General features: G+C 34.1%; 2 protein-coding genes across 4 annotated transcripts; both read left to right on the plus strand.

Annotated features, from left to right (window-relative positions):
- Positions 1-1350: 1350 nt before the first annotated feature.
- Positions 1351-4407, plus strand: LOC107864311 (protein TRIGALACTOSYLDIACYLGLYCEROL 1, chloroplastic). Of its 3 annotated transcripts, XM_047394737.1 has the most exons (4): positions 1351-1582; positions 1799-1864; positions 2934-3053; positions 3245-4407. In XM_047394737.1, exons 3-4 carry the CDS (start codon positions 3007-3009, stop codon positions 4305-4307), a joined length of 1110 nt encoding a protein of 369 aa, XP_047250693.1. In that variant the 5' UTR covers positions 1351-1582; positions 1799-1864; positions 2934-3006; the 3' UTR covers positions 4308-4407. The 3 variants fall into 3 exon arrangements, with proteins under 3 accessions (XP_047250693.1, XP_016566135.2, XP_016566132.2); XM_016710649.2 differs by lacking the exon at positions 1799-1864; XM_016710646.2 differs by lacking the exon at positions 1799-1864 and having other exon boundaries at positions 2937-3053.
- Positions 4408-10164: 5757 nt separating this feature from the next.
- Positions 10165-17415, plus strand: LOC107879355 (putative exopolyphosphatase; the record flags this gene model as incomplete). Its single annotated transcript, NM_001325122.1, is given in 11 exon segments — positions 10165-10833; positions 10836-10841; positions 10843-10894; positions 10896-10934; positions 10937-11316; positions 11427-11600; positions 13096-13137; positions 13212-13292; positions 13575-13694; positions 16673-16771; positions 16930-17415. Coding segments are annotated over 11 exon segments (1686 nt in total). The 3' UTR covers positions 16981-17415.
- Between the last annotated feature and the right edge of the window lie 1960 nt (positions 17416-19375).

A 19375-nucleotide genomic window follows, 5' to 3' on the forward strand; every position in this document is an offset into this window, starting at 1 on the left:
GTTTGACACCCTTATCTTAAGCTAATTCAAGGATTCTTTTAAAAAAATAAAAATAATAAAAAGTTACACAAGTGGGTTACTATGCTATTGATGAAATTTGAAAATCCAACAAAAATGTAGAAAGCAGGAAGCTCACACAAGTTTTTTTTTTTTTTTTTCGTAAACAAGATTAACAGTAATATATATTAAAACAATACAGGAAGATGTCGAAAGGTATTATTACAAATACAATCATTAGAAGTATTAGGTGCAGGACTAACTGCATTACAAATCGGAGGATGACAGGAACATGGGAAAGTGGGATGAGACCTATTGACACTAAATCTTTCTCTATCTATGTCTAGTAGTTTACTTCTGAAAGAAGGAGCTTCGAACCAAAATGTGATGTCACTTTTCGTGATTGATACGCCAAAATTTGCCAAACTATCTGCTACTATGTTAAAGTCTCTGTACATGTGGTAGATAGCGGATCATGAAGCTATTTCAGAAGTGACATGCAATCATCAATTAAATAGAAAATGGGTCGAATAGGATCTCTATTGCCTATACCGAATCTACTATAATGCAAAAGAGAAAGATATCCATGTCCGAATAACATGTCACAATAATTTTTTTTCCTTTTCCCCTTGGCATCTAAATCCAATTATAGTTTAAAAATGATAGAATTATTAACTGTTTAAAGATGACATTCTTGCACAACATTCCTATTAAATTTTGTCACAACAATCTTCGGATTGTTTCCTATTCATTTCGGCACAAAAATAAAAGCAGACGATTTTAGTTTTGATAGTAAAGAAAAAATGTTTTTTTTTTTTCATATACCTTAATTTTGAGCGATTGATCATGAGAATTTTTTCAATTTTTATCAGAAAATTATTTTACTGCATTGAAAAAAATAGTGTTTGGCCGTAAAAATTATTTCACTTTAATGAAAATTATTTTGGAAAAAATGAAAACAAGTAAAAACTTGTTTTCACTTATCTCATTCCTATTTCTCTCACAAATTTTCAAAATAACTTTAATTTATATTCATGACCAGACACAACACTAACTTGAACTTCAACTCCAACTCTAACTCCAACTCTTTATGGCCAAATGGAGGCTCGATCACACTACAAGCTTATTGATAAATTTAATTTACTTTTCATCTTTATTTTTACTTCTCATGTTTCGCTTTCCGAGAGTTAAATTATATAAATTTTAATTAATAATTGAAGATGTATTTTTATCATATTAATATAAATAATACTGAAACATACAATATTTTCATAAAATTTCTGAATATTTAAATTTAATTCATTCTGAAAATTAACCATTAATTATTTTTTTTTAAACGAAGAGAGTATTAAATTCCAGAAGTGAATAAACTTAAGGACTAATTTGGTATTTTACTCTCATTTCTTTTTCGGAAGAAAAAAATAAAGGAGAAAAAAAAACATGAAACAAAAATATTGGAAAAAGGAAAACGGGCAATCGCTGACGGTAGTGACAGAGAGTGAAGAACTCTACGCACAATTTCTCCGGCGACCAGAAAGAAGTGGATAAAAACGGCGTCGTTTCATCTTTTTCGGCAGATTACAAGGTAGGATTAACGGGAAAATATAGCGGAGAAGAATTTCGAATGTCAAAAGCTCCATTTCTCGATATTATTTCAACTGCTTATAATTTTATCGAAATTGAAGAGGAAATTTGTTTGAATTGATAGCAGAAAATGTGAATTGAACGTTAGTGGCTCGTAAATTCATTTAATTATTTTGTAGCATTAGATTCTAGTGATTTAAAACTCGTGTTATTGTAGGGAATTTGATTTTGTGCTGAATGTGGAGATAATGTTAAATGTTGGTGAAACTGCACAAAAATAATGGTAATTTCTGCAAATAGTTTTACTAGAGTTCCTAATATATTCAACTAATGAATTACAAATTTGGGGACATTTGTAGATTTTGGGTTGCTTTTTATAGTAATATAGATTAAGATGATTGTATTTGAAGTTGAACCTTTTCTAGTGTGATTGTTTGACCATATAGGGGATTCTGATTCATGGTATTTATGTCTTTTACATTGTTGTGTGCAACAGAATTCGCTTGCCTTCTTTCTGTTTTATCGTTGTAGTGATAACTTGTTTCACTTTTGTACAAGGTTAGTCCTTGAAATTTATGAGTTAATGGTATGAAGTAGGGGGAATTTTTTGAGTGGAAGTGGGTAAGAACTGTAGGATTTGATATCAGACTCATCATGTAGGAACTGGGAAGGATCTAGACTTTTGTTTGGAAAAATTCATCTTCTCTTAGTTTTTTGTTGTTTTACCCTCAATTTTTCTCTCATTTTACTTTAGCCGTTTACAGTTTGCTATCTCGTATTTAGTTATCCAAATATCTAAAAGAAGAAAAGATTTTATAGTAACCAATGATTAAGGAAATGGAAAAAACTTAAGGTAAGATGTGGTGAGGAGCACAAGGTACACCTTCTAGAATGTGAAAAAATGTGCTTCACTGTAAGTATTGGGACTGAGGAAAGATAAGGGACTTTGTTATTAGTGTAGATACTTTCTTATATTCCTTCTTTCTATTAGATTGATTAATATGCCTTCATAGGGCACGTGAAAGTTGCCAATTAATCCTGTCATTTTATTTTTGAACATCTTTAGTGAGCGTATTTTTATACCTTTAAAGGTCGAACTGCCTTAGAAATAGTACAGGGGCATTGTTATATGATGATGCGGATTGTAGAAGATACTTGCTCGTCTATGCAGTTTTTTGATAAGACAAAAGAAATACTTGCTCAGTTCTCTAGTTCTGATGTCTCAGATTTCTATGTCAAATGTCTTAAATGTTACAGATGTCATCTGCTTGCTTTATTGCAAATCTTTTACATAAAATTACGTCCTCCTTGAAGTTGAGATACTAAATTTGTAATGATTTACGCTTCTAAAGCAGGTCGTCTTCTTGTGCTGAGAGGGACATAAAGACCCAAGATCTACTTTATAGGCCATAGTCTGAGACCAACATGCAAGCAGCTTCTCATTGCTATCCTCTTCTTCACTTTTCTGGAAGGTCTCTCTCTTGCCTCTTGGATTTTATTTATATATTACAGTGTATCTTACTTGCAATATTGTGTGTATAGACGCATAACATGCCACTTGATGCATTTATATTAACTTTCTGTTTACCATGCATGGTTTCTATGTGGATTTCTAAAAACTAGTCACTTAGATTGACTCACTTTAGGTTTGCATGGATTGCAGAGGCAGGTCTAGTAAATTGAGTAATCACACAAGTGTAAAATTTTTGAGCTTGAACCGGATTCCCCAGAAATTTGACTTTAATGTAGGAGCTCAGATCCAGAAGGTTCTAAAACCTTCCAAACTGAAAAGGTTCTGTGTGATTCCTAACTCTAATGATGGTTATCCAAGTCTCTCTGTCTCTGAAGAGGACACAACGACATCTGAAAAAGACACATCTACGGTGGAAGAATGGGAAAATGGTGGAGAAACGTTCTTGAGTAAGTGGTCACCTCCCAGGTACTTATGGAGGGGATTATCAGTTCTTATCTTGGCAGGGCAGGTTATTGTTAGGATCATAAAGGGTAAAATCCACTGGAGGAATACTCTTCAGCAGTTGGAAAGAGTTGGACCTAAATCAGTGGGTGTATGTTTGTTAATTGCAGCTTTTGTTGGCATGGCCTCCACTATCCAGTTTGTTAGAGAATTCACTAGATTAGGGTTGAATAGATCTGTTGGTGGAGTTTTGGCCCTTGCCTTTTCAAGAGAGCTAAGTCCAGTTGTCACATCAATTGTAGTTGCTGGGTGTATCGGTAGTGCATTTGCTGCAGAACTGGGTACAATGCAGGTATCTGAGCAGACGGACACACTTAGAGTTCTTGGTGCAAATCCTGTTGATTATTTGGTGACACCAAGAGTGATTGCTTCCTGCATTGCCTTACCATTTTGGACCCTAATGTGCTTTACTGTTGGAATGGCATCCAGCGCCTTTTTAGCTGATGGTGTTTATGGAATTAGCATAAACATAATTTTGGATTCTGCTCAGAGAGCTCTTAGATCATGGGACCTTGTCAGTGCGATGATTAAATCACAGGTGTTTGGTGCTATTATATCTATCATAAGCTGTGCTTGGGGAGTCACCACAATGGGAGGTGCCAAAGGGGTTGGAGAGTCTACTACTTCAGCGGTAGTTTTATCTCTTCTTGGCATATTCGTAGCTGACTTTGCTCTCTCTTATTGTTTCTTCCAGGGTGCTGGTGATTCCCTGAAGAACTGTGTAACATTTCTCGTGTTTTTCATTTATTGAAGTTTCACAATATGCTATAGCCATGTTAATTTATTGTTTCGAGAGAGTTGACATTGATGAATGAATGAATGAATGAGAAATGGATGTATGTTAGTATGAAGTCGATTTTGAAGGCAAATCGAGTTTCGGTACGGGTTCAAGCCTTGGAAACAGCCTCTGGTAGAAATGCAAGGTAAGACTGCGTACAATACACCCTTGTGGTGGGGCCCTTCTCCAGACACCGCGCATAGCGGCAGCTTTAGTGCACCGAGCTGTCCTTTTTTTTATCGATGCCATGCGTCAAGTTGGTGTCCAAAAACAATTAAATAACATACTGCATTACGTGATGAGTCTGAAGGTTTTGATGATGTTGCATAACCAAATCTTTAAATAAACATAAAAGAATGATACAAATGATAAAAGAAAGAGGTAAATATGCTACAATTAAACTTGATATTGCTTGTTTTCATTTGCTCAAAGCTTAAAATGGACGTCTAGCCAAATGATACTTGAGAGTAGTTGATTTAAGAGGGGAAAGTATTGTGTTGTTATGAAGCAAAATATATTATGCTCTTTCTTATTTTAAAAAAAGAATTACTATAGATATTAGTGCTTTTAGATGCTATCTTTATTCATTTTTATTTGTTATATTTTGATTTGACATATTTATTTAAAAAATAATTATTAATATGATTATTATATCATATACTCCTATTAGATATTTAATATTCTCTCTTGAAATTAGTTTAAAGAAATAAAAAGAAAAATAAGTCCTTTTAGTATGTTGAAATTCATTTTGGAGAAATAGAAAAAGAAATATAGTAATTAGAAAATAAGTGATAAAGTAAAAACGGTGGGAGTACTTCTCAGTATGGCTGTCAAGTGGGCCGGGCCGGGCCGGGCCAATCTGAAATCGGCCCGTATTATTTAACCGGTTTGAGGGCCAGGCCGGGGCCGGGTTGGGGTCTAAGTGGGTCGGGACTGGTCGGGCCCAACAGTAAAAAAATCAAAAACCATCCTAATCTGGCCCACTTAACCCAACCCGGTCAAACCCACCTAAACCCGGTCAAACTCGGTTAAAAATATAAAAAAAAAACTTTTTTTCAATATACATTATATATACCCACCTATATACATTATAAATACGTTAAACAATACATATACACTATATATATAGTATATACTACATTAGAATTTAAAAAATATATACACAATTACACATATATACGCACCATCCAAATATATATGTACTACTTTAAACTTTAAAGTTTAAATAAAATATACTACAATATATATATATATATATATATATATATATATATATAAATATATATAATTATATATATATACACATGTATACGTTAAATATATACGTCTATAAAAGATCTATTCACATATATACACTCTAATCTATGTATATGTAACACTTTAAATAAGATATACTATAATATATAAACATTACAATATATATTTGTATAGTTATATACTAATTTATAAAACATATACACATGTATACGTTAAATATACACGTCTATAGAAGATCTATTCACATATATACACACTATTTTATGTATATGTAATACTTTAAATCAAATATACTATAATATATATACATTACAATATATATTTGTATAGTTATATACTAATTTATGAAACATATACACATGTATACGTTAAATATGCACATCTATAGAAGATCTATTCACCTATATACACTCTATTCTATGTATATGTAACACTTTAAATAAGATATACTACAATATATATACATTACAATATATATTTGTATAGTTATATACTAATTTATAAAATATATACACATGTATACGTTAAATATACATGTCTATAGAAGATCTATTCACATATATACACTCTATTCTATGTATATGTAATACTTTAAATGAAATACACTATAATATATATACATTACAATATATATTTGTATAGTTATATACTAATTTATGAAACATATATACACATGTATACGTTAAATATACACGTCTATAGAAGATCTATTCACATATACACACTCTATTCTATGTATATGTAATACTTTAAATGAGATATACTATAATATATATACATTGCAATATATATTTGTATAGTTATATACTAATTTATAAAATATATACACATGTATACGTTAAACATACACATCTATAGAAGATCTATTCACATACATACACTCTATTCTATGGATATGTAATACTTTAAATGAAATATACTATAATATATATACATTACAATATATATTTGTATAGTTATATACTAATTTATAAAACATATACACATGTATACGTTAAATATACACGTCTATAGAAGATTTATTCACATATATACACTCTATTCTATGTATACGCACCATTCAATGTATATATACTACTACTTATAAAATATACTACATTATATATACATTACAATATATATAGATATACTTATATACTAATTTATAAAACATATACAGATGTATACGTTAAATATACACTTCTGTAGAAGATATATGCACAAATATACAAAAAATATGCTACTTAATATAATAAATTAATAATATTTGGTAGTAAATTAATAATTTATTAGAAGTAAGTTTTTAATTTAAAGTAGAAAACTAGAACTTCAATTTAAAATTTTAAATCGTTAAATGAAAAAAAAATAAAAAGTAAGGAATAAGGAGTAAATGAATTTGGAGAATTTTATTGATTGCAAAATGATCCAAAATTTATAATTTACATGAATGAAAAATCTATAAATTATGCATCATTTTTTCCAACTCATTCATGTTAATATTAATAGGAACTTGCATAGGATAGTCGAAGTCAACGGGGGCAAAACCATGCATTGGACTTGATTCTGCTGAGTTCTCCCGTGAAGTCATAATTTCTTCAAGTTTCAGCTCGTCGCTCGGTTCCGATTCCATTCCTTGGTTTCTTCTTTCCGCTCTAATCCAATCTCTGAGGCAAACTAGAACATTCAATGCATTGCTTCCCAATAAGTGTCGGTTGTCTCCAAGTTGTTGTCGTCCCTGACTAAAGGCGCTCTCTGATGCAACGGTTGACATTGGAACATTCAAGATATCTCTAGCTAATCTTGAAAGCACAGGATATTGGGTTTCATTACTCCTCCACCAATCTAACGTGTTGATCCGTCGTCTGCGATCCTCTGGTGCCGTCCGAAGATAATATTTCAGCTCTTCCCGATAAGTTGATGTGTAAGTTCTCTCATCAATACTGTTCCAACAATTTAAATCATAAAACGAATCAGAAAAACCACTATGTGTCGGCCTTTTAGAAGATGATGGCTCCACGGGAGGATGAGGAGCGACAATTGGAGTGATATTTGTAGGTACGACTAAATCAAATAAATCAGCATGGTGATTATATAATTTTTCTATGTAATCCTTTGCATCAGCCGTAGCCGTCCACAAATCAGGTTGTACTTGTTCAGAATCATGGTTAGTATTTATTTCTAAGTTAGTATAAATAAGAGTACTAAAGTGACACATATTATTATATTTCATGCACGGATTTAGCATAGCACCAATCAAGTAAATAGGGGAAATCGAAAAAAAATATTTTTAAAATTTCATAAACATGGCGCCAACAACTTCTTTATGACCTTCTTTATTTTTATATTCTTTGAGCAAACCAGAAACATCGGCTATATATGCTAAAATATTACAAACAGTGGGATAATAAGCATCGAAAAATTCAACCGTAGCTACATAAAATTTTTCTAAAAACTTAACAAGATCATTAATTACAACCCAATCAGAATTATGTAGCATGCAATCAGCAGAATCAGCAAATGAACCGCAATGTTGGTTAAAAGCTAGTGTAATAGGAATTCTATATTTATAACAAGTTTTTAAAAATTTATACGTAGAATTTTATCCAGTATCAATTTCCTCAGGCATCAAAATCGGTGTAAGTCCATTTTCTTGACATTTAACTTTAAATTCTTTAATTCTCGATTTATAATTATTTCTTTGAATAAAACCAACGGCAAGACGAATTTTTTCAATATAAAGCTCAAAAAACTCAAGACCATCTTTTACAATTAAATTATATATATGACATGCACACTTAATATGAAAAATTTCAGGTAAGGGCGGAGATAGCGTAGATTTTATTTTTATTATAGCAGTCTTGTTGTTAGAAGCATTATCAAAAGCAATACATAAAATTTTATTTTCGATACCATAATATCTGGCAATTTTAACAATAGAATCAACAATAAATTGTCCAGTATATTTACGATCTTCATCATATAAAAAAGTAAGAATACGTTTGTGCATCGCGAAATTACTATCCATCCAATGACAAGTAACGGTTAAATAATCATTTTTATTTACAGCACGACCAAGATCAGAAGTTAGGACAATCTACATTAAATATTTTTTAACAATATTGATAAATAAAAACAATATTGTGAATGGAGTCTAAAAATATCAGACCGACAAGTAGTTCTAGGAATACCGTTAAACATAGGATTATAAATTGCTTGTATATAACGAATAAATGCATCAGAAGAAGGAAAACTAAAAGACAAACAACCCACAACTACCATTTTAGCTATTTCTTCCCTGTCCCTCAATTTATTATACTTCTTCGCTACGTGACCGGTTGCTGGGTCCATTCTAGTTTGCGTTGACCCACCAACATCCCCACCACCTTTTGCAATATTTAACTCTCTTTTGTGATTTTCAGCTACATGTCTCATTAATGCACCCGTACCCCTTGCTTGCCTCCACGTCTATGTTTATATATTTGTTGATAAATATTGCATTGCACCTCAATATCTGATATACGTTCAAAAAATTGCCATGCAATACTAGTTCTTTTACGAGGTTTTGGGGTACTGGGAGGACGGGAAGGGAGATTAACTGATTCAAATCTAACGTTAGCATCTCCTACTGCGGGTGTCTCAGCAATATTTTCATTATCTTTGTCTAAATTAACCGCATCTACTTTATTTTCCTGAGCTTCTACATAATTCATATCGTGAGCACCTACACCTATTTCTTCCTCAAAAGGTATATCAAGCGGTACCGGAGACGAAGGCACACGGGTATATCTACTACTTGAACTACCTCTACCGCTAGTAATTCTCTTTTTACTACCACTACCGCTTTCGGGACAAATTTTTTAACACCTTTAGTAACGAGGTTTCTTAATTTATCCATAATATAAATTAAATTAAATTAAAAATATTCAAAACACACAAATATAATAAAATTAAATATTAAACAATTAATACAATAAATAAAAATTAAACGTAACGACAATACCAAATTTTGAAAGTATTCGAAGATTGTGACTTTAGAAACTTCCGCTCGTACTTTGTAAACGAAAAATTAAAAAATTAAAGTGAATACTTTAAGAAATTAAATATATTGAATATTTGAGAATTGAGAATTGAGAATTGAGAGAGTGAAAAATTGTGTGAAAAATGATTTGAAGTTGTAGGGTATTTATAGATTTTTTTTTGGGATTAATTTTTTTTTTATTTTTTTTTAATAAATGGGTCCAAACTAGCCGTTTGGACCCAAAAACGGCTATATAGCCGTTGGGCCAACGGCTAATTTGGCTCAAAAGCTATTTTTTTTTAAAATTTATTCGGGTTGGACCGGTTAACCGACGAACCTGAATCGGGTTTGATTCGAACCAGGTTAGCCGAATTCATTTTAAAAAATAACCGACCCAAAATCCAAAACCATAAAATCCTAGGACTATTGAGTACAAGGGTCACGACCCGGCCCACTTGACAGCCATAATTCTCAGCAATTCTTATGTTGGTTTTCTTTTATCAAAAAAGTCGTTAGGATAACTGGATGTGTAAAGGCGCAAATGTAAATTTTAGAAATCAGAAAGGGAACAATTAGGTCATCCATCAGTCGTCGCCGGAATAGATGTCGACCAATCTCCCAATTCCTCCCAAAACAACCTCAATTCCCGCCAGGAATGCCACCAATGACAACCTATTCGCCGCCGTAGACATCGGCACTAACTCCTTCAAGCTCCTCATAGTTCGGGCCGACCCTTCCACCGGCCGTTTCCTCGCCGTCGATCGGTTCAAGGAAAGAGTCCTCCTCGGCCTTGATACTACTACCTCCGCCACTACCTCCGCCACTATCTCCACCGCCTCCCTACTACGCGCCACCACAGCACTTCGAAACTTCCAGAAGCTTCTCCAATCCCGTCGCGTTCCTTCCTCCCATTCTCGCTTCGTAGCAACTTCTGCTGTTCGAGAAGCTTCCAATCAATCACAGTTTCTTCAATCTATTGATGAAACCCTAGGCCTGAAAGTTGATGTGCTCTCCGGTCTCGAAGAGGCTCGCCTTATTTACCAAGGTATACTTCAATTTCATCCTGTTCATGACCGTACAGTGCTTACAATTGACATAGGAGGTGGCTCTACTGAGTTCGTAATTGGAAAAGAGGGGAATATTTTGTTCTCTATTTCACTAGCACTGGGACATGTCACTTTAGCTCAAAAATTTCCACAAGTTACAGAAATGCGGGAACATATTAAGTTTATAATCCGTGCCTCGGGCTTAAATGAGAAGGTTAAGCTTTATGATATTGATAAAGTGATTGGTTCATCGGGGACGATTAGGAATATTGAGAAGGCGATTTTCCATGGCTATGCAAGTGATGTGGAGTGCATATTTGAGGAAAATAAGAGGGATTGGAGTTTTACAGCGGACGAATTGAAGGGCTTGGTGGAGATGTTGAGTAAGGAAGAGAGAAGTGGAGGGAAGGTTCGAAAGCAGAGTTTTTTCAAGAAGAGCTTAAAATTTGTTGTGGCAGGGGCAGTTTTATTGGAGGAAATATTTGAGGAGCTTAAGCTTGAGGAGATGGAGGTTTCTGGGTATGCATTAGGAGAGGGTGTGATTGCAGAGAAGTTAGGAGAGGCTTTTGATAATTATGATCCGAGGGCTAACGCGAGGTGGAGGTCTATAGTGAGGCTCGGGGCAAGGTTTAATAATAAGCAGCGCATGAAATCTGCTGCATTATGCTTTAGTGTTGCGAAGGTATTTAATAATTCGGAATGGGAAACAATAAGAAGTTCAGCATCTCTGGTTCCATATTTTTATGGTGGAAAAACTGTTTTGAGACGATTTTGTTAATGTTCTTGATGTAGGAGATGTTTGATGGTTTGAAAAACAGGCATGAATTAGGCAATGGTTCTGATGGATTCGTTGTATCTGTGGAGGATAAAGATCTTGAGTTTCTTGAGGCAGCTTGTTTGCTTCAAAAAATCGGTCTTTGCGTTGGTAAAAAGGGCTATCATAAGCAATCTTACCATATAATAATGGTATGTATTTATTTCTTAATCCAAAAGATTCTGATAATTTTCAGACTCCTTGCATGTTAAGGAGTTTATGTAACAATTATTCATTTAATGCTGAGACCTAAACTGTCTAAAAGTTATGAATGAAAATACTTTTAGTTGAACCAAAAGAAAACCTAAACCATCAAAAAGAGATTATATTTGTATTTGTTGTAAGAGCTTCAGCTAAGTAGCATGGCATAATTACAAAGTCATAACCTGTTTGGTTTATAATTCTCAAACTGATTTTGATTTAGAATAGATAATTGGAAGATTAAATAAATAAGTTTCACTAAGATGTTTTAGTCATTTGCAGAAAAGGAAATTTTAAAAAATAATGAAACTTTATTTTGATTATAGAACTGCATAATTTGACATGCTGATTAAATTGGGTGAACTAATCAAACTATATAGGTGATAATTTCTCATGTTAATGATAGAGGTGCTGTGATTTTCCAACTTAAAGAGAATATAGAGGGGTATAGAGATGGCAAACGGCGCGGGGCAGGTTAGGCCTTACCCTGCAAAAATTTAACCTGCCTGGCATAGCGCTTTATATGTTTTCAACCTGCCCTGGGGCTGCTTCGTTTTTCTTTTATGTTTTTTCCTTTTTTCCCTCTATGTTAAACAAGGATGACTAATACATGGCTTATGCAACATGCTAGATAAAGGCATCTTTCTCTTTGTACCTTGGCTTAGTGATCAAATATTTATTTTGCAGATATCAGCACTCTGAAGCTAACATTATCCTTGTTACAGTTTTAGCCTGGATTGGTGATTCCATGTTTCATTTGGATTGTCACTGTAACACTAATAAAGTAATCAACTAATACGAATCCCTTCTGATGTAGCCAAAATGATCTTCTGTTGGGGAAAACATATTCTGAGTGTGATTTGCTATTATTGTGAGTTATAAAAATACTGGCTCACTGTAACACTAATAAAGTAATCAACTAAAACGAATCCTTCCTGATGTAGCCAAAATGACCTTCTGTTGGGGAAACATAATTTGAGTGCGATTTGCTATTATTGCAAGTTATAAAAATACATGCAGAAATATAATCTCCTTAATCAGAGATGAAAAGACTGTCCGTTAACAATATGAAAACGGAACTGTTACTGAAATATGAAGCATCGAGAAAGCTGATGCATAAATGAAGCTTAGAAAGCTAAAACGAAGCATTAAGTAAACATTTAAATGGACGATTACAAAACAGTAGCATTAATCTTTGCAATCCACAACCAGCCCCGCTTCTCTCCCTCTCTCTCTTTTTAAAATTAAATTGTTTAACCAGCCCAGCATAACAACTCCCTCGCACTGCCCCGTTGCCATCTCTAGAGGGATTGATATCCAGAGGCCTCTTTGATTGATATTGTTTGATGATTATCTGGTTTCAGCTGTATCAGTTCTCTTATATACCTTGAGAAATAGTTATTGGGAGCATGTAATTTATTGTGACAAGCTTAACTCACTGTGTAGAATGGCGATCATCTGCATGGTTATAATGACACAGAGGTTAAGGTATGGTGTCTCCCTTATTTCATCAGAACAAAATTCAGATTGTGAAAACTGATGGCATCTTCGTCAGCTTCCAGTTAATAGCTCTACTCGTGCGGCACCACAGAAAGAAACTTCCTGAATACGATCATGTGGTGCCTGATGAATTAACAGAAGAGGTATCATATTGTGTTTTGACAAAAAGCTATCATTATTTTTTTGTGCTATAGAAACTGATACTCACCAACTCCATTATGGGTGTGTATCTGGTCTGCATACCTTCAGTTTTTAGTAAGCTTTTTTAACTTGGGGGATCTGCACCAAGTACCAACACCCCTGAGTGGATACTTCAATTTTCAGAAATTTCTTAACTATATTTTCTAGATTGCATGAAGTACCGACACACCATGTCAGCATAAATCAAGACTTATGTTTGTTTAACTAATATGTTTCTACCTTAGATGAGAGGGAAATTCAGAATTCTTTGTGCTATTCTACGTGTATCTGCTGCAGTGGAGAAACTTCAGCTGGCCAACATCGACAATGTGGAATTCTCACATACTTGTGAAGGATATAAATTGGTATTTAACCTTTACATGCTTCTTTATGTTTCTCTTCCTTGTATGTTGGAGGGACCCGTGTGATTCTGTTCAGTTAATCTCTTGTCGTATAGCTTCTTAACTGCGCGGATCTAGGATTTAAGTTCTATGGGTTCAATCCGATTCTTTGCATTGAACTCATTATATTTCTGAACTTATGGATTCAAACGTACTATTTGGTGCATATTTAATGCATTTTTGCACACAAATTTATGCTATGTGTCTGAAGTACTAGGTTCAGATGAACCCGCTGCCGCTATGTTATTTCCGCCGCTGCTTCTTAATGCTATTAAAGGAGGCGAAAATGCTTCTGAGATTTTATCATGCGTTGTATCTGATGTTTTCCTCCCAGTGGCGACAAGTTCCATTGTCTTATGTGACACAATTTCTTTTTAAGTCAGTCCCAGAAAAATGGCACATTTCCTTGTTTGGTAAATGTCTAATGACACTTTCAACATTTTACCCACGTTGGGTCCGAGTTATTTGGCAAAAAGTCCACAAAGGTGTACTCTTTTATTTAAAAAGTTCATTTATATTAAGGGTTTTTTTGGAACATTGCAAAATCTTCTCATATTTCTTAAACTCCATACCAGTCAAACTACTGCATCACACAAATTGGGACAGAGGGAGTAATATGTTGGTTTATTGGTTTGCATTTGCTGTTTTTATTGCTATGATGGATCTTGCCAGTGTTTGATTGTGAAATGACAAATTGCAATTCTCGACAATTACTTGGGGTGGAATTTTCCATCTGAAGGCTAATTCTGGTTTTATTGTCAAGTGATGAAGAATTGTTCCTGAGGACATGACTCTTTAGACAATTAGACCATTTGACAGATTTTCTCTTCTGTATCTCGGTATCATCATCTACGTCCTAATACAAATATAGGCACACAATAAATTCAATCTACCTAGATGCGTCTAATGAATTGGACTCCAAAACTACTATTGACTCCCTTAATTTGTCTAGGTCTCTAGGAGGAAAAATTGGGACCCATGGGCGCTCCGAAGCACCACTGATTCAGCTAATTCAAAGCACACCCCGGGAAAAGTCCAAGAAAATTTCTTTGCATTATGGACAAGTTGACTGAAAACATCAATTACATCTCATTGCATTCTTGCATGATCATGCTCGTTCATCCCATAAAATTATAGTTTTCCCCTCTTCTCATTTCTGCCTGGAGATCTGTGTATTCTACCTATGTTTTTGCTCATATTTGATGAATGCAGCACACTGTCATTGCCATTGTAACATCTCACAATTTTAAACCAGATGTCTAAATAACTGAAAGGAATTCCTTGTTGGGTTTTAGCTATGTTTCATCCACAACTAAGCTCCATGGATATCTGTTGGAACCCAGCTTGACTTTAACCCATGTTTTTGGCCATCTCCTTTATCTGTGTGTGGAGGTAAGAGGCTGCTCTTGTCGCTCCACAAGTCTTTTCTCTGGAATCTTCTGGGTTTTTTCCCATGAGATCAGGCCACTGAGCAGTGTGGACTAATACAGGGATTAGAACCTCACTTCTTTTCGTAACTTATACACCCTCCATTTGCATATATGCTCCATCTGTCAATGTTTTGAAGACAATGTACTCTTGCAATTAATCTGTTCTCCTCCATCTTCTACAAGGTTCACTGGTTTCTTCAAAATTTTTGGAAAATTAGACAAATCCACAGTAGCTTATGGGCATTATTACTAATATCTCTGTCCTTTCATACCAAAAGACATTTTATGGCAACGAGATATGCTCCTCTCCATTCTTCAATCAAAATTCGAATTTCCATTCATTCGTCTTTCACGTTCCCAAACACAAAGCTTAAGTTTCTGGATGATTTATTGGAACTAAAATTCACATCAAATGAACAAGTCAAGTTACGGGGATCAGAAGAGTAGAGCAAGATGCCCAACAGAGAACTTTGTTGTGATGCTGATATTTAATTTTGATAGATTGGCAACACACCCAATGAAATCCCACAAGTGAGGTCTGGGGAGGGTAAAATTTACGCTGACCTTACCACTATCTTGGGAGGTAGAGATGCTGTTTCCGAAAGACCCTTAGTCTAGTGCAGTAAATCCAGATACCAAGAAGAAGGAAATAGTGAAGAAAATATAGCAGCTAACGAGGGAACAGTGCAAAGTCTACAAGAAAGGAACAATAACAACAACAAAATAATGCAATAGTCGAAACACAATAGACGACAAACTATGTAGATATCATGAGCAGGGATCACCACCTCAACATCTACGGCTAAACTCTAAACTACCATACTACGGCCAGTACGCCACAAACACCAACAAGGCTAACTCGAAAAGCAAGACAATACTCCTACCCAACTAACCTTCTGCTCTAATACGCTTCTGTCATGTCCTGTTTAATCTAAAGTTGCTCCATGTCTGTCTAATCACCTCTCCCCAATACTTCTTCGGCCTACCTCTACCTCTCGTACCTACTAGAAGATCGTATCCATGAAATTGGTTTGGGGGGGGGGATTTTGTAAACATTAGCTCACCCGATTACTTGTTTTGTATGATGATTTCGTTGTCGCTTTTTTCTTCCTTACTTTCCTGCATTGGTTACATTTCTGTGAGCTGATGGTCTGTTGGAAACAGTCTCTCTACCCCCACAAAGGTAGAGGTAAGATATGCCTACATCCTACCCTCCCTAGACTCCACTTGTGGAATTACATCGAGTATGTTGTAGCTCATCTGATTAGAGAATCTTTTTTCTCATGTACAGTAACCTTTATGTGTTCATGTAAATCAATTTGAGCTGGGATGGATATCAGATAATCAAATTGTTTGTAGAAGTAAATGCATGCATCTCTTCCTGCTTTTCTCTTGGGAGGAAACATGCATCATTCTTGTAGCTCATTAGCTAATGGATATATAATAAACTTTCTTTTACGCAGAAGTTTAAACATTTGAATCATCATGGCATTTACACCACAAAACCTGCAGGTACTTGAAGCAGGAAATTTGCCTTTCCCTGGTAATGAGCTGCCATCAGTAGAAGACTTTGAGTCAGAGCTTGGTGCAGAGTTGGAACATTTCAGAATGGTAATGATTTTGCAGTGATGCCACACCAGCATACTTTTTCTGCAGGCGATGCTATTATTTCTCGATGGAATCACACCATATATTCGTTTTTCTCTTTTTTCATTTTTCGATAGGATGAGCCTTACGTTCATTATATCACATGCTGTACATTTTGTTAGGTGTTCCAAGAAAGATTGTCAATTGCCGTCACTTCAAGCACTTCAGCATAATCTGGAAGAGATGCTAGGAATTGTGAGATGCCTTTACTGGGCTTCCTAATAAAATGATGGTCAACTCTTGTATTCTGTAAAAGCCATGCTGCAATGCATGTCATATGCATACGTATATGCACACACACGCATACACAAACACTACAACTGTTACAAGTAACAGTAAACAGCGTCGTCTTGTCACACTAGAAGCTTATTCCTGTGTACCCTGTAAAAGCCATGCTGTAATGCATGTTATACCCACACACATACACAAACACATCAACTGTTATAAATAACAGTAACCCACATTGTCTTGTCACACTAGAAGCTTATTCCAGTAGATCCTTACTGTATTCTAGCGAATAGTTGCTGAACTTGTTCTCTAGCTGTAGCGTTGAAACTCAATGTATTTATCTTTTATTTTTTGATATTTTACTTAAGTGTAATCTTCTTATGTAAAGCTAGAAATCTGTGATCTGTTATTATCAGCTGTAACTTATGCAGTATTCGTATAGAAGTGCGGGCTTCGCCCTCCCTTGTTCATGTTCTGTTCCCTCCCTTGATCTTGTCTGTTATGGCAGTTAATTTTTGTTGATTGAATGAAGTGAAGAACGATTGATTGTTCATAACAATAGCTTGGTCTGAATTCCTTTTTGACAGTAAGGTTGTTATACTGGATCAATGAAAGAATTTTCAAGTTAAATTGTTGAAAACTGACGTAGTTCATATGCTACTACACTGTTTACGTATGAGAATGAAGTTCTGAGGATGGCTATCTCAGAATATGAAATACAACCTTTTCCTTAATAATAATAAGGCATGTTATTGTCTGCTTTGTGCATATGCCCATGGGTGAAATTTGGATAAAAGATGAGGGTCTAAGGACCATCCAGAAATAGCAAATCCTAGTGGGAGCAGTTACAATGGAAACATCATTTCATTGTGTTTATTATTTCTAATAAGACCTCTCTAATCAGTTCATGCATTGGTGTCTTGTCTCATTCAATCTAGTAATGGAACCTCATCTAATTGTTGGTTAAACTTTAGAAATCAAATTGCTATGATGCTCTTCGAATCCAGTCATAGTCATTATTATGCTACTGCAATGATTCTTTTTAGGAAAAAATGTACGTGTTGAATAGTTTCATCTTAATGAATAAAAAGAATTCAACTACATAAAATCATGTAGATTTTAATAAATTATCATTTGAGGTTGACTTCATAATGTAAAATAAACACGCAGTAAGCAGTAATTCTCTGTAACGATACTAGTCAAATCCATATGCTTCTTGCTCGAGATCTGATTCTTCTGCTTTTAAGTACAATTATAAAAATGGACTTTCATTTGCTTGTTCAATTCTGAACTGTACTCCATTCAAATGACAAATCCCACAATGATAATTTCTCAAGTTTCCAACAATTGTACTTCCGTTTCAATTTGTAGTATTTTATTCAAGTAAACCTATATTTAAAACTCCGTGTTGAATAATGTAAGCATTTTTCTTATGAAAAAGACACAACGGAAAATGACAATCAACCTCAATATTATTTCCTTTGAGACAAAAAGGTTCTTGACTTTACGTGAGTTTGAAAGCCATATTAATCTTTTTTTCTGAATCTTCTTGCAAAATGTCATGCAATATGGGACTAATTTAGTTTAAAAGTCACATCAATAGTCCTATTAATAACATATTGATGTAGGAATATACCCCTTATATGCTTTGTCAAATAATGAGGTTTTTGAAATTATGGAAAAGAAAAAAAAACAGCGGTTTCTAATTGTGGTAAGGACAACATGTAAATGTCCTCCTCTTTCCACATATAAATAATGTGTATGATGACCATACAACTTCATTTGTAGCCTCCAAAGTCACCATCTAGAAAAATGTTTCTTTTTACTCCAGTTTTGTACCTTTTGAATGAAAAGACTACGAGAAAGACAGCTTGGTTAAAAATTTAGTAATTCTACAACCATTTTATTTGGAAATCTTTGAACTTAAAGTGTAATAGGGGTAAAGACTAATATGAGTTTTGGTTGGATGATTGAGATCCCTCTACTTTTAATAAGAGGTTTCAAATTTCAGTCAAAAATATCTTGTTGGAACGCCCCCAAAACAGACATTACATTGCTTGAATAGAAAAAATTATTAAATCTGAATTTTACATTAGATAAATAATGATATTTAGCTTTAAAAGATACTCATTAGTGTCCTGAAAATAAAGCGAAAACTAATTATTCCTAAATTTATCTTTCAAAATACACATTCAATAGTGTGACACTCTTTCTATCGTGCCTAACTTTTTGATTTGAGACTATTCAACCAAATATTGTTTTATACATTTTCCATTTATATAAATTTTAAAGCCTTAGTTATTTTGACTAATTAAATTTAAGCTAACGTGACCTTTTAAA

Source organism: Capsicum annuum, chromosome 8 (assembly GCF_002878395.1).
Source record: "Capsicum annuum cultivar UCD-10X-F1 chromosome 8, UCD10Xv1.1, whole genome shotgun sequence".
Classification (NCBI taxonomy): Eukaryota; Viridiplantae; Streptophyta; class Magnoliopsida; order Solanales; family Solanaceae; genus Capsicum; species Capsicum annuum.